This window comes from Phoxinus phoxinus (genome assembly GCF_949152265.1).
Source record: "Phoxinus phoxinus genome assembly, chromosome: 12".
NCBI classification, from domain to species: Eukaryota; Metazoa; Chordata; class Actinopteri; order Cypriniformes; family Leuciscidae; genus Phoxinus; species Phoxinus phoxinus.
This window is the reverse complement of record NC_136887.1, coordinates 10,254,291-10,269,488: the sequence shown is the minus strand read 5'-3', so window position 1 is coordinate 10,269,488 and position 15,198 is coordinate 10,254,291. Positions and strand designations below refer to the sequence as shown.

Genomic DNA, 15,198 nt, shown 5'->3' with positions numbered 1-15,198 from the left:
CAGCGACAGACACCGGCTCAGGAACCGCGACAGACACCGGCTCAGGAACAGCGACAGACACCGGCTCAGGAACCGCGACAGACACCGGCGCAGGAACAGCGACAGACACCGGCTCAGGAACAGCGACAGACACCGGCTCAGGAACAGCGACAGACACCGGCTCAGGAACAGTGACAGACACCGGCTCAGGAACAGACGCCGGGGAGGGGGACACCGGCTCAGGAACAGACGCCGGCTCAGGAACAGACACCGGCTCAGGAACGGGCTCCGGGGATGCGGTGGCCATCTTGTCCGAAGACACAGGCGTGGAGTCGGCCATCTTGTCCGAAGACACAGGCGTGGAGTCGGCCATCTTGTCCGAAGACACAGGCGTGGAGTCGGCCATCTTGTCCGAAGACACAGGCGTGGAGTCGGCCATCTTGTCCGAAGACACAGGCGTGGAGTCGGCCATCTTGTCCGAAGACACAGGCGTGGAGTTGGCCATCTTGTTCGAAGACACAGGCTCAGAAAGAGGAAGAGGAACAGATTCAGGTTCAGGCTTAAGCACGGATTCAGTCTCGGCGGGACGAGACTCTGGATCGGCTGACGTGACGTGAAGCTCAGTCTCTGGAACAGGCACAGTCTCAGGAACAGGAAACGTGGCGACGACCCTCGGGTCCGAGGGCTCAGGCAATGTGGCGGTGGCCATCTTGTCCGGAGACACTGGCTCGGTGGCGGCCATCTGGTCCAAGGGCTCAGGCGACGTGGCGGCGGCCATTTTGTCTAGAGAGACTGGCTCGGAGGCGGCGGCCATCTGGTCCAAAGGCTCAGGCGACGTGGCGGCGGCCATCTTGTCCGGAGACAAAGGCGTAAGGGCAGTCTTGGTGGGACGAGACTCTTGAACGGCCTCTGGCTGGGCAGACGTGACGTGAAGCTCTGGCTCGGTAGGACTGACGTGAAGCTCTGGCGCTGGCTCGGCAGGACTGACGTGAAGCTCTGGCTCTGGCTCGGCAGGACTGACGTGAAGCTCTGGCTCTGGCTCGGCAGGACTGACGTGATGCGTAGGTTCGGCAGGACGAAAACCTAGAACAATAGCCCTCTTGGCAGCACGTGCAGACATAAGCGGGGGATCGGCCACGCTGGAAACCGGTCCTGTACGTCCATAGACCGATCCAGTGGCTGGCTTTATGGTTGGAAAGACATGACGATTCTCAGGCGAGACGTGAACTGACTCTGGCTGGGCAGACTGGACGTGGAGTTGTGAAGACCCTGGAGTGGACGCGGCCAGCGGTGAGGGCTCTGGGAGTACTGTGAGCTTGCAGGGTGTTTCATCAGCCAAGCCCACAATAAATGCCGTACCGCTCAAGGAGAGGGCCAGGTCGACATACCCTTCTAGGGTCCAGCCGGTATAGTCCTCCGGCATAAATTGAGCAACGTCATCATCCAGCCCGCTCAAAAACAGGTCCATGAGCTGGGTGTCATTTAACGTTCCCAGATGACAGCAAGACAAAAAGTCCCTCGCATACCTCTCAATAGGCTGGCCATCTTGGAACACCGAAGAAAGGAACTTCCTCAGTGGCGATCCATCTTGTGGCGAAGTCTTCTGTCATGAACTGCTCCGAGACACGAAGGTGGAGAATCCAAACGCAGCTTTATTTAAGGGGAAATCCAAAGAACAGGCAGGGTCAAACACAGGAAGGCAGTCCGTACAAACAAACAAACAAAACAGGCAGGGACCAGAGGCAAGAGAGTAATCCAGGGACCAGAGGCAAGAGAGTAATCCAGGGACCAGAGGCAAGAGAGTAATCCAGGGACCAGAGGCAAGAGAGTAAACCAGGGAAAGGGCAAGATATCCAAAAACCAAAAGACAAGAAAGCCAGGAGAATGCTCAGAAATGCAGTGTGACACTAAAACAAGACTTTGCGTTGAGTGAATGAATGAACAAGGTATAAATAGACAGACTAACAGGATGAGACACAGGTGAAATGCAATCAGTGAATGAGGTACAGGTGAGTGTGATCAGTGACAAGTGATGATGAGTCCGGGCAGAGAATGATGGGAGATGTAGTCTGTGAGTGAATGATAATAGTCTTGATGTGGAGTGCCCTCAGGTGGCTCTCAAGGGCACTCCAGCTGGTGACCGTTACAACTTCGAATATGGTCCCAATTCAGGACCCATTTCAAACATAGACAGGCTATGTCCTCTCTTCCAATCTCGGCCAACGCACTCTTTCCACCCTCACTCATGGATACAGCATTTAAGTCATGGTTCAGGAATGGTCTGAAGCGGGTGAAGGATCTTTTTAAGGATGGTGTGTTTATGTCATTTGAGCAACTGGTAAATTAGTATAATATACCTAGTTCGCATTATTTCAGGTATCAGCAGGTGCGTGTTTTTGTTCGGAAACATTTCCCTTCCTTTCCGTTACTCTCGTCAAATAACTGGATAGAGGAGTGGTTGGAGTTGGATCTAAATCAAAGAGGAGGAGTGAGCAGATTATATGAGGATATTCAGATGATCGCCTCGCCGTCACTTAGTCATATTAGGGCAGGATGGGAGGGGGAACTAGGATTTAGATTGTCGGACGACTCTTGGCAAAGCGCAATTAAGAGAATACATTCAACTTCAATTTGTATCAGACATGGTTTGCTTCAGTTTAAGGTGCTCCACAGGCTTCATTTATCTAGGAGCAAGCTTGCCAGGATATATCCAGATGTCAACCCGACCTGCTCCCGATGCCGTCAGGCTCCGGCTACCCTCTATCATATGTTCTGGGCTTGCCCAAAGTTAATACAGTTTTGGTCTTTAATTTTTGACACTTTTTCTTACATTTGTGATAGAGAGATAAGCCCTGCTCCTGAAATCGCAATATTTGGTGTGACCCCTGCTGGGATGGCAATATCTGGTGCACAATCAGACGCCATTGCGTTTTCATCTCTATTGGCCAGACGTCTTATTTTGCGCAATTGGAAGTCAGATATGCCTCCCACACACAGGTGCTGGGTTGAGGATGTAATGGCACACTTGAAACTTGAGAAGTTGAAACATACGATCAGGGGTTCAACCCAGAGATTTTATACGGTCTGGCAGCCATTTCTGGATTATTTTAACTTACAATTTCCTGCTGGAATTGGAAACACTGGGACATAATTGATTCACAGGCTCTGTAACTCTGTAACGTGTCGGTTTATTTTTTATTTTATTTTTTATTATCTTTTATTTATTTTTATTTATTTTATTTTATTGTTATTGTCATTTATTATTGTGCATGTTGGGGTTGCTGTATGGGGACTTGTTAATTGTTAAGTGTTTACAATTCAAAACCCAATAAAAATATTTGAATAATATAACTTGTAAATTTCAGTTTTGATGTTAATGCACTGTTTATACTGTTTTAAAATAATTCACATCCTGTACACAATGTCTTTAATAAATATAAAATAAATGATATCAATCTGTATTGTGGTGTGACGAAGTGGTAAACGCGTGTCATTTAGAAATCATCAATGGAGCATGAATGTCACCTAGTGGCCTTTGTTCGTATAGCAGCTCACAAAAAGCTCATTTTTTTAATGATAATAGTCTCAAATTTAGCTCTTTAGACTTATGGCTTTCATTTCATATAAATTTTAGGGTATTTTAATTATATATGTAATAATATTGCAGACATCTCTACAAGAAACTTCAAGTGTCTTCTTTAAAACAAGACCAGAATGAGGTTAATAGGCCTACTCCAAAACGTTCTAGGATTACATTCATTTGAATCTCGACATTACCTTTGCAGGTATACACTCAAAAATGGGCGTGACAGTTAACAGGTTAAATTTGTATTTATTATTGTTATTATTATTATTATGTTCACGCTTCAAACTCCACCGCAGTAGGTGGCGGAAATGCACCAAAGCTGGTTTGCCAACTGCCATTAAATTCAGAAGAAGAAAAAGACGCAGGAACTTATGTCAACATTCTGGTCCAGACAGTCAGGGAGGGAGAAAAGGTTTATTTTAGTCAGCAGCATCTGGAAGGGCCTCTGCTCTTCACTTTTTAGTTACATCGTGTTTAGTGTCAGAACAGACTGAAGTAACTGCAGGCTTGTGCTGACAGTTCATACATACTCATCATGATGAACTGATGGAGGAGCTCAGGTAAGAGAAATAAAGCGACAGAATGTATGTATTTGAACAGACATGCAGAAATACAGACTCAAAGCGTTTGAAGATGTTCGGATGTGATTTTGTTTGCTCCCCGGTGCTTGTTTGTCAGTGTTTGATGCTGTTTAACACACGTGTGTGTGTGTGTGTGTGTGTGTGTGTGTGTGTGTGTGTGTGTGTGTGTGTGTGTGTGTGTGTGTGTGTGTGTGTGTGTGTGTGTGTGTGTGTTGTTTGACTGTAAACTTTACTTTCTGCTGTTCAGTACTAGTGAAGGTGACACGGGTGAGCAATGACAGAATGACAGCTCAACCTCATTTGCGTCTCTGACTGGTGCAAAATACAACATTTGCATTTACCATGGTAACAATTGCTTTCATTATATCGTTTTCATAGTTTCCATGTAATGTAAAGTAATTATTTCAATTGCTGTAAAAGTGTAATAAATTAACATGGAGACTAGTTAACATATGATTACATGCACACAAATTTACAGTGTATGGTTCTGTGGTGAAATCTATGGTTACCATGGTATATTTTAAATTGACTGTGAATTTGCTTTTTATGTAATCCATATTTTTTTAATCTTAGAGTATACACATTTAAAATACTAATAAATTACTAATGCCAATAAAATGCTAAAGTGTGTGTGTGTATAATTTGTATAATTGTTCATACATATTACTTGATATTATATAATGTTTTAATATATGATTTTTCTATTCTCTCTATGAAGGCAGGATTAGCTGTAGAAGCAGGACATTTCAGAAAGAAAAGAAAGAAATCAAAACTGCTGCATTTGCTTTGTTCTCTCAATTATTTCTTTTTCTTGTTTTGTGCCATAGTTCAAGGCTTAAAAATGGATGCTTCTCTTCTTGAATCTCCTCTGTCGTCCCCAGCATCACCCACAGCGTTCTCTGCGTCTGGGCACACCACAGTGTCCTCTTCTTCAAAGCCTAGCTCCTCACCTTCAGCAATGACTCCACCCCCACACCTTGCCTCACAGGCAGGTCGATCACAGCTGAATGCAGCCAGCACTGCCTTTCCAGGACAATCATCTTTTCCTCCACAGGGTACAGATTCACTCTGTTTACCAGCACACAATTCATGCTCGTAATCAACCCGATCTTATGGAAAAATAAATGGCGATTACGTATAAATGTGTACAATGTGAATCATACAAAAACAAATGATTATTGGAAAAAAGTAAGCATGAAAGTCCACCCCAAACATACCCAGGCACCGCTACAAATTCTAATGACTAAAAATCTAGTATATTCCCATTCATATACAAGTTGTCTTTTTTAGTTCACCGCAGTGATCAGGAACAAACTTCCTGTTTCACTGGGCTCTAAATATTAAGTGACACACCAGCCAAATTCTAATCGTCATCCATCACTATGGGAAAGACCTGAGAATACATTCATGATTTTTCAAAAGGTTGTTGAGCTATATATGTGTGTAGTGTAGAACTCTCAGCTTAAGTAGATATGCTGGAACTGCATTGCTTAAACACCCAATATACTTTATATACTTAACAGTTGCAAATAGAGTGGTGTAGGCACAGTCGTCCTAAAGATCTGATTAAATAAAATATTGATAAGTACAAACTGGACTGCTTTGCTTTAATTTAAATTAATTGAATGCCTTTATTGTCATTGCACTTCGCTGTACAACGAAATTCTTAAGTGCAACTCCTTGTGATAAAATTAACACACAAGCACAATACACACTAAGTAAAGGTAACACACAACATCAACTCAACATGGCTACAAGAAATAGACAGTAGCAGTAGAAAGTATCTTGCACAATCCCATGTGTATAAACAGTCAATGTATTGCACAGTCCATACTTATACATATTTGTTGTGACGGTACAAGTGAGGCTGTTTGTGTGTGTGATTCTTTTCATTGTCCAGGTGAAATCCCAGAGGAGCTAAGCATTGATGATCTTAAACAGAGGGCAAAGAATGGGGATGCCAAAGCACAGACAGAGGTCTGAATGCCACAAAAACACACTCGCACTATACATTGTTTTAGTAATTTGAAAACTTACACTGTTGTTGGACAGATTGGTAGATATTACCTGAGATTATCCGAGCAAGAAGACGAAGAAGTAAATTCTGTCAACGCGGTAACATGGCTACTCCAGGCGGCGAAAAATGGACGGAAAGATGCAGTGAAGCTTCTACAACACTGCCTTCGTGACAGGAAGGGTAAAGGAGATACTTATGATATCTAGATTGTAAACATATGACATCCCTTTCTCTATACTTACATTTAGACTGACTTTAGTGTGTGTGTGCGTGTGTGTCTGTGTCTGTGTGTGTGTGTGTGTGTGTCTGTGTCAGTCAGGCATCACAGCTGAGAACAGAGAGGAGGTGTGTTCCCTGGCATGTGAATCTCGTTTTCAGCGCAGTGTAAGGAAAGCAGCTCTGCTCATGTACTGGAAACTCAATCCAGAGAGGAAGAAAAACATCACTGCCTCTGAACTTCTGGAAAATGTCAGCCAGATCAACACTGAGACAGGTGAAACCTAAGTTGTTGTTATATTGTTGTGATCAACTAATTTGGATAATGCTGAAGGAATAGTTCATCCAAACGTGAAAATTATGTCATTACTCTTATTGTTCTCAACCTGTACGCTGTTTTTATTTTTCTGAGGAATGGCAAATAAAAAAGAATCTTCATGCAATTATTTCCCATTAATCAACAGGGTCGACTGTAACTTTAGAACCTATGTTGTGTGTCCTGCTCCTCCTCTAGATGGTACTCCCAGCAGCCCTCTCTCAAGCCCAGCACAGAAACAAAGAAAAGTTTTGGAGAGTTTGTTCGCAAGAGATGGTGAGTTCATTGTGTTATCTTTGCAGAGTCAAATATGTTTTAGACTTATATTACATATGTGGTAATATGAATATAATAGCCTGAATCTGTGTATTTTTGCTGTGGCAGGGGCTGAATATGTAGCTGTAGAAGAGTTTGTTGAGTATACTAAACAATATGCTGAGGGTTTTTCACCAACACCTGCCATGGAAGCAGCAGGGGATGATGATGATGATGAAGGGCCAGTAAAGAACCCTGATGAACTGCCTTTGCATCAGAAGGTTATTATTTCTGCTCGAATCTATGCATGGTAAAACTTGGCAAGCTTACTTATTGTGTACTGCCTACATGGTCAGCTCTCCACACAAATGCCGCCCTAACTAAAGTGGAATCTTATATTAGTAATTGTTATGAGATGCTTTTCATGGACAGCTACACACAGGATGTTGGCTAATGTGCCGATACAGTATAAAAAAACCTATGTACTGGATGAAATTATACACCTTTAATTAGATAGAAAATGTCTCCGGTTACATCTGTAACCCTGGTTCCCTGAAAAGGGAACGAGACGCTGCGTCAAGATGCTGTGGGAACATCTTTGCATGATTGCGTCAGGAAGCACGTGTGAAATCGGTCCAATGGTGTGACGGAACGTCATTGGCAGGTGACGTCACTATCAGGAAACTATAAAGCACACCCAGACCAAACAGCGTTAGCTTCTGATAGGCTGAAGCAAGTCGATCATAGGCATGCAGGGAGTATGGCTGAGTAACGCGTCGTCTCATTCCCTTTTCAGGAAACCATGGTTACAGATGTAACCGGAGACATTCTCTTTCAAGGGAACTTGCGTTGTGTCGAGATTCTTTTGAGAGACGAGATGGCGAGGAGGAACACCGCTTTAAGAGTGAGGAACTTTTCTGGAACATAGGCTCAAAGGGAGCCAAAGTAAGGCCTTCCAATACAATGGCCATATCCCAGACCGGCACTCTCGTGTAGAGATCGACCGATATATAGTTTTCCAGATATTTAAGCGTTTTTCCATAATCGGGTTTCAGTTTTGTAATATGAGTAGGAGAGATGAGTCAACAATGGTGTTCAAAGGGAAAATAACTTGCATCCCTTAATTGATCAACTTTTTCACACAACAGCCATTAATGCACAAATGACATATGTACAAATAATATGTTACATGAATGCTTAATTTAGTTTAAACTTGCTGCTAAAAAAATAGAGACAACATAGTCACGTAATCCATCAAGTCATGTCCCAATAAAGACGTAATTACATGAATTAAATAAAACAGCCATGAATGAGTGCATGTTGGAAATAAAAGGGCTGAATGTAATTCTCTCTGTTGTCTATGATCATTATTAGTAAATAATGAAGTTGCGTTCATACTGCCGTTCCCTCTCCAGTTTGATGCTTCAGACATATTAACGTCTACTATATAACATTTATTTAGCTAATAAGCATCTAAAAAATTACAGTTCTGTGGAAATTAATTATCTCAGAGACAAGTTCTGTGCAAACGCACCGATAAAGCAGAACTGTCAGCAGGTATTTCATAATTTAGAGACCTACAAAAACATTATTAATAATTCTTATAACATGCCAGATGAGATAAATGGGATGATAAAGTACCGGCTGTAAAATCCAGATTCCCTGCTGGGAGGAGGAACATGCTCTATGACCCCCTTTTCCAGCAGAGCCTTTACCTCTTGCTCCATAACCAGAGCCTGCTCGGGGCCCACCACACTGTCTGTAGAACCTTGTTGAACCTGGTCGGGCAAGACCCGAGCTGAATCCTGTAACCCTTTCTATCATCAGCAGTACCCATTGAGATATACAGTATTTAGCAGTAGTTCCCACGCTTCCAGAAAATCTACTTAAAAATCTACAGTCTCTGATAAACTTCTGACTAACAGAGAGAAAATGCTGTTCTGATAAAGACAAACACCAACGGGACAAACTATTTCACACGGAGTGCTTGCTGATGACAGAAGCTAACACTGTTTGGTCTGGATGTGCTTTTTAGTTTATGAACGTTCATAAATGAACGTCATAAACTATAAACGTCATAAAGACATTGGACTGATTTCACACGTGCTTCGCGATGCAATCACGCATTCCTACAGCATTTAGACACAGCGAGTTCCCTTGAAAGTACATATTTTCTGTTCATGTTCTTACCTAAAAGTCGCCACGTGTACATAATATTTGGAGTTATCTGTTCTTAATTCTGCTGAATTCATGTAATGATTAATTGATTGTCAGATAGTTAATCCAAAAATGAAAATTCTCTCATCATTTACTCACCCTCATCTTGTTCCAGACTCAGAAGGCTTACGTCTTCAATCTTCAGAACACAAAGAAAGATATTTCCAATAGGGATACTCCGGTCTATCGGCATCGGCTGATAATCACACTCGTTTGGTAGTTACTAAATTTGGCTGATTTTACGAACCAATCGCAATTTGATGAGGTAAACCCGTAAAATATTGCAGACAATGTGCATGTAAACGGTATACAGATGAGGCTTTTGCGCCACGTTCTCTTTTGTAACTTTGTGAAACATTAGCAAACCATAATAAATCTCACATTTTGATTTACCGTACGGCGTAGGTATGGCGTATCGTAGGAGTGCACAGTTGAAACAGCGCTGGAAGATCATCAAAAACTACACCTAACTTTTCTAACTTCCTGTGTATGACAGGTCAAGCATGAATAATAACAAATTAAATCAAATTGCAACTCTTTTTCTTGGGTTTTCTCAGCAGTGTTGGAAACATAAAAACCTCCAAACATGATCAAAATCCATTTTCTTCAAATTTTTAAAGGTATCCTATTAAATGAAACTTGATAGCTTGTTTTTTTTTGTAGAGTTATTAAAAGTAAGATTGGAATCACGTGAAATCATTAAAAATTCCTTCAGGGTGTAAGGGGTTAAAAGTGACAGCCAACAGAGAGCTAACATATTACTTATATAAAGATTGAATGATCGGGATCAGGATCTGTATCGGTCGATCATACAGTATCCCTAATTTCTTTTATATTCTCTCATAATTTAGTCCACTCATTGAAAGTCAATGTAACACAAAAATTTCAAGCTTCAAAAAGTGCATAAGACATTGTAAAAGTAAACCATATGATTTGAATGTTTTAACCGGGTCTACTGAAGAGACGCGTTGCTTTATATAATGAGCAGATTTCATTTAGTTTTTTTTTTTACATGCTCTCTGTATGCGTGTTGATCAGTGTTTACATCAAATATGGTCAACGATAGCTCAAAAGGGCTTGCCGGTTGAAAACAAGGATTTTCATTGGGTTGGCAAAAATGATGAGAGAATAATAAAATATCATTGTTTGTTTTCTGAAGACGAACAAAAGCATTATGGGATTAGAAAAACATTGACATTTTTTGGTTAACTATCCCTTTAAGACAACAAATACTGAGTATTCTTGAAAATTTACGTCCCTGCTATTTAACAGCTCACCATGGCTTGAGACAGTCAAAAATAATATTTAGTACAGTATAATAATATTGGCTAACTAATTAATTTTCTTGATACTTACAGGTATTGAAGTTTCCCCTTCATGCAGTGTTGGAGGTGAAAGAGGTGTTGATTGACTGGGCGTCCCGTGCGGGCATGCAGTGGATTAGCGCCCTCATACCTACTCATCATGTCAATACCCTCATCTTTTTCTTCATCATCTCCAACCTAACCCTGGAGTTCTTTGTTCTTGTCATTCCTCTCATTATATTCTACCTCTCTTTTCTTTCAATGGTAACTTGTACTCTCCGAGTCTTTCAGAACAGCAAAGCATGGGAGAACTTTCGAGCATTGACGACCATGTTGTCTCATTTTGAGCCGGGCATAGACCTCGAACAGGCAGAGTCAAACTTCACATGGAACCACCTTGAGCCATACCTCTACTTCCTCCTTTCTTCACTTTTCCTTATCCTTTCAATTCCCGTGGCAGACAAGTCCTGGTTGCCATGTTCGGAACTGGCTACAGTTGCAGTCTTCTTCACTGTAAGCAGCTACTTAAGCCTGCGACCAGCAGCGCAGCAGCATGCCAAACTTGCTCTGCTCTCCCAGGTTGCCTCTGCCATTTCTGCTTTCTTGAATAAGTTGCTGGGAGGCTGGGTGGGTCGTATGGTTGGTGGCGCTTGGTTCAACATGCACCTTGGTGACTGGTTGGTGCTGCATGTTGGTGTGCCTTGTTTTCTGTATCTCTACCTCCTGTATCAGTGTACCCATATGGCCACAGCAGGTGGTGCACGTGGCACCTACTGTGTGCTGCTGCCCTACCTGGTGTGCTTCATCTGGTGTGAACTGTCCGTCACGCTGTTGCAAGAGTCTACTGCATTGGGGCTAATGCGCACAGCTGTGGGCTACCTCCTTTTCTTCTTAGCTTTGCCCGTGCTTTCGCTGGCTCTAGCAGCCGTAATGTTGGTGCAGCTGGTGCAGTGGTTCCTCGCCCTGGAACTGACCAAAATGGTTGTAACCGTGTGTGTTTGCGTGCTGCCTGTCTTGCTGCGCTGGTGGACACGTTTTAGCGTGTCACCCTTGGCAGTGCTGCACTTTTTGCGGCGTAGCAGTGTGGTCAAGTTGATCCTTGTGTGGATTTCAGCGCTGGTGCTCTTCAGCTGGTTCTACGTGTACCGTTCTGAGGGCAGGAAGGTATACAACTCCACCCTGACTTGGCAGGAGTACAGCGACCTGTGTGGCCCTCGTGCCTGGAAGGAGCGTAACATGGCACACGCCCAGATCCTCTGCAGCCACTTGGAGGGACACCGGGTGACGTGGGAGGGTCGGTTTAAGTACGTTCGTGTCACTGACATTGAGAATGGAGTGCAAGCTGTCATCAACCTTCTACCGGTCTTTATATCAGACTGGGTCCGATGTCTATACGGTGAGGAGTACCCTGTCTGTGACAAGACCCAGCCGGTACCCGCTGAACCAGTGTGTCAGCTCAAGGTGCTTGCAAAGCACAAGTGCCATGTCAAACGTTTTGACCACTACAAGTTTGAAGTGACCATGGGGATGCCACAGAAGGGGCGCAATGGGGCACAAGATTTCGATGATGGCACCAAAGACATTGTGCTTCGGGCTAGTAGCGAATTCAGACACGTCCTACTGGCACTCAGCTCAGGCAGTGTGGTGGAGTTCAGCACAGTACTTGAAGGTAGACTGGGCAGCAAATGGCCAGTGTTTGAACTCAAGGCCTTGCACTGCAAGACATGTGCTTCACCGCTTGTACCAATACAGCGACAGGTCAAGATCGAACAGGATTGGAGGTTTAATGTCCGAAATGCTGTTGCTTTCGCCTTCAATTTCCTGTTCCACCCTCTGCTTTCAGCTGAGGTAGACGTTACTGTAGCTACTACAGAAGTATCTGCGTGAAGCTAGTGGTTGACAAACTGGCATTCTCTTTAGTATTAGAAAAGGAAACTGTTGAGATTTGATAAAAGCGTTATTAAAACACCAAAGGTGTTGTCATCTTGGTTTGTTTGTTTCATGTATGAAGGTGCACAAAGAAGCGAGAAGAGCTCCGTGGTTTAATCTTGGTTTTGGAGACCCACCATATATATCTTTTTTTCTTATCTGACACAGTCAGTTCAGTTAATGGAGCACTTTCCTACCAAGCTGATGGTCTGAATGATGGGCATTAAATAGGGGAAACATTCAAAATGTGCAGTGCTTGGGTCCCCAGGACCAGAACTGAAAACCACTGCTGTATGTGCTACAGCAGGGGTGTTCTATCCTGCTCCTAGAGGGCCATCTTCCTACAGAGTTTAACTCCAGCCTGCCTCCAACACACCTGCCTGGAAGTTTGTAGTAATACTGAAGAACTTCCTAAGCTGGTTCAGGTGTTTAATCAGGGTTGATGCTAAACTTTGCAGGAAAGTCGCCGGTGAACACCCGGGGCTAAAGGAACCAAATAAAATACCACTTCAAGCCCTTAACTATTTCACAAAACTGAATCAAATGTTAAGAAATATTAATCTCATGTATATCATGTGGAAATTCAAAGCCATGCCTACATTTCTAAAAAGTCTTTGCATCTGGACGAATTAATTTATATTCGTCAGTGAGAGGTTACATCCACTGGTTTTCCCCTGTTTTATATTGTTTTAATAGGGCTTTTGAATATTTGTTATATCTAATTTAGTTTGTTTTGGTTTGGGCAATGCATTAGTACTTGGGTGTGTGTTTTATTATCATTGATGCCTTAGTTTGGTTCAAAAGTGTCTTTTGAAGATTTTGGTAACTTGCATTTTAAGGCATATTGAAGACATTTGAAACCGATTAATGACTTTTCTGTGAAAATACTGTACAGTACAATAGAGATTTGTCTTGGACAGGTCTAAAGATCTCTTTATTTTAAATAAACTTTGGGTTATTATTGTCATATCTATCAATAATATTATCTGTTTGAGATTTTAGTTGACATTTTAAACATTAAACAATGATGAACTGATGTTTGATGGCTTGTGGCTGCATTGGAGGTACAGTTTGAACACTACATTAAACAATATTAAAACGCTGTACATAGTGATTGAATGTGTCCTGTGTGAAAATCAGTACTTTTATACATTTCATTGGTGTGTGAATGTTCCACCACTACATTAGATAACAAGTCAATAAAGATGTGGCACTCATTGTTTATCATTCCTATACAGCCAAAGAGAAACCACACACACATGCCTGTGTATATCGACTGTGTTATCTTCATTTACACAAATAAACTGCCTGGTTTTGCCTTTCTGTCTTGGTACGATATTTCAAGATTACATTTCTGGTGCTATATATTCACGAAACATTTTATCTTACAACTAAGAGTTCTCCTAAATAGCAGTAAAAGTTATTAGTTAAGAATCTTCTCCTATTCGCAAAACTGATGAGACCAACTTTTACTGAGGAACAGAGAGGGTTGGGTTGACCTCGTTGCTATGGATGATGTCAATACGCTTAATAACTATGCCCACAGTTATTGGCTGATGGGGAGGGGTCTCTCAGTAATTTAATCATAGAAATATTGTAGAATATATATATATACAACCGACTCTAGTTATCTAGTTAACGCTTATTCCCACCGGTTCCTATTCTCAGCCATTATGGGGGAGAGTACTCTAAATTCGGGCTAAATTCCAAGCTCGGAGGCTCCCCTCGGACAGCATGGCAAATACACTTATTTTACTCGTTTACTTGATTCGATCATTTATAAGTGTGAACTTGTGAAAACAACTGCCTCAGGTAAACAGACATTATTTATTTAAGTAATTTAAAAAATGGTTGGAGTTGTTGCCTTTTTTATTATGATAGGACAGTGAGTAGACAGGAAGCGAAGTGGAAGAGAGAAAGGGGGGACCTGATCGGCAAAGGTCCAGAAGCCAGAACCCGAGCTGGGTCACCCGAGCTGCCCACAAGGCAATCAGCACAAAAGATAGCACATTATTTTCAACTTGGCTGCAATGTTTTATTCTCTATCATTCAATGCATTTTACCTGTAAATAAATTAACCTTTATGTTATGGCATCGCAGATTAAAGATGAAGCAGTGCGTTCCACGTTGTGGATGTATAAGGTTGCTACTTCACTTCTATGTATTTGTGTTCTTATTTATATAAATTTAAAACATACCTTAAATCCCCCCAACACTGCAAAAATTTATAAAAACATAACAGTGATATATTAATGGAAAGAGAATAATGTTTTTGTTTTTTTAAACAAATGTAATGTTACAAAATCACATTTTATTATCTGGGGTCACCCTGAGTGTGATTTTTTTTTTGTGTGAAAATCTCTATACATCTCTATTGTAGAGCAAGCAAGTGTCAACCACGAAATCAAGTCTCATGCCATTTAGATGAAGGTCTAAACATTCATTTTCAGTACAACAGGTCATTTTATTATTATTATTATTTGAGCAAATGTTTTGGGGTCAAAAAGACCTTGAACGCTGGTTCCACTGAAGTGTCAACCAGTCCCTCCTCCTCTCCACTACGACTTCAACCAACCGGAACTGGACAAATACTCTGATTCATTCTGAACTTCTGACCTGTAATGCTCCTGAATCATAATCATACACTGTTCACTTATTGGCCAGAGGAGAACTGGCCCCCGACTGAGCCTGGGTTCTCCCAAGGTTTTTTTCTCCATTCTGTCAACTGATGGAGTTTTGGTTCCTTGCCGCTGTTGCCTTACCTTCTGGCTTGCTTAGTTGGGGACATTTAATATTCA

The 15,198-nt window shown here is 42.1% G+C and overlaps 1 protein-coding gene across 10 annotated transcripts; it reads left to right on the top strand.

Moving 5' to 3' along the window:
• The first annotated feature begins 3,854 nt into the window (after window positions 1-3,854).
• Window positions 3,855-14,716, top strand: wfs1b (Wolfram syndrome 1b (wolframin)). Of its 10 annotated transcripts, none has more exons than XM_079629847.1 (10): window positions 3,898-4,125; window positions 4,394-4,413; window positions 5,028-5,201; window positions 6,047-6,123; window positions 6,199-6,343; window positions 6,483-6,656; window positions 6,894-6,971; window positions 7,080-7,231; window positions 7,747-7,854; window positions 10,526-14,716. In XM_079629847.1, exons 1-10 carry the CDS (start codon window positions 4,112-4,114, stop codon window positions 12,356-12,358), a joined length of 2,775 nt encoding a protein of 924 aa, XP_079485973.1. In that variant the 5' UTR covers window positions 3,898-4,111; the 3' UTR covers window positions 12,359-14,716. The 10 variants fall into 10 exon arrangements, with proteins under 10 accessions (XP_079485970.1, XP_079485975.1, XP_079485973.1 ...); XM_079629843.1 differs by having other exon boundaries at window positions 4,974-5,201; XM_079629846.1 differs by having other exon boundaries at window positions 4,394-4,491; window positions 4,974-5,201.
• The last annotated feature ends 482 nt before the right edge of the window (window positions 14,717-15,198 follow it).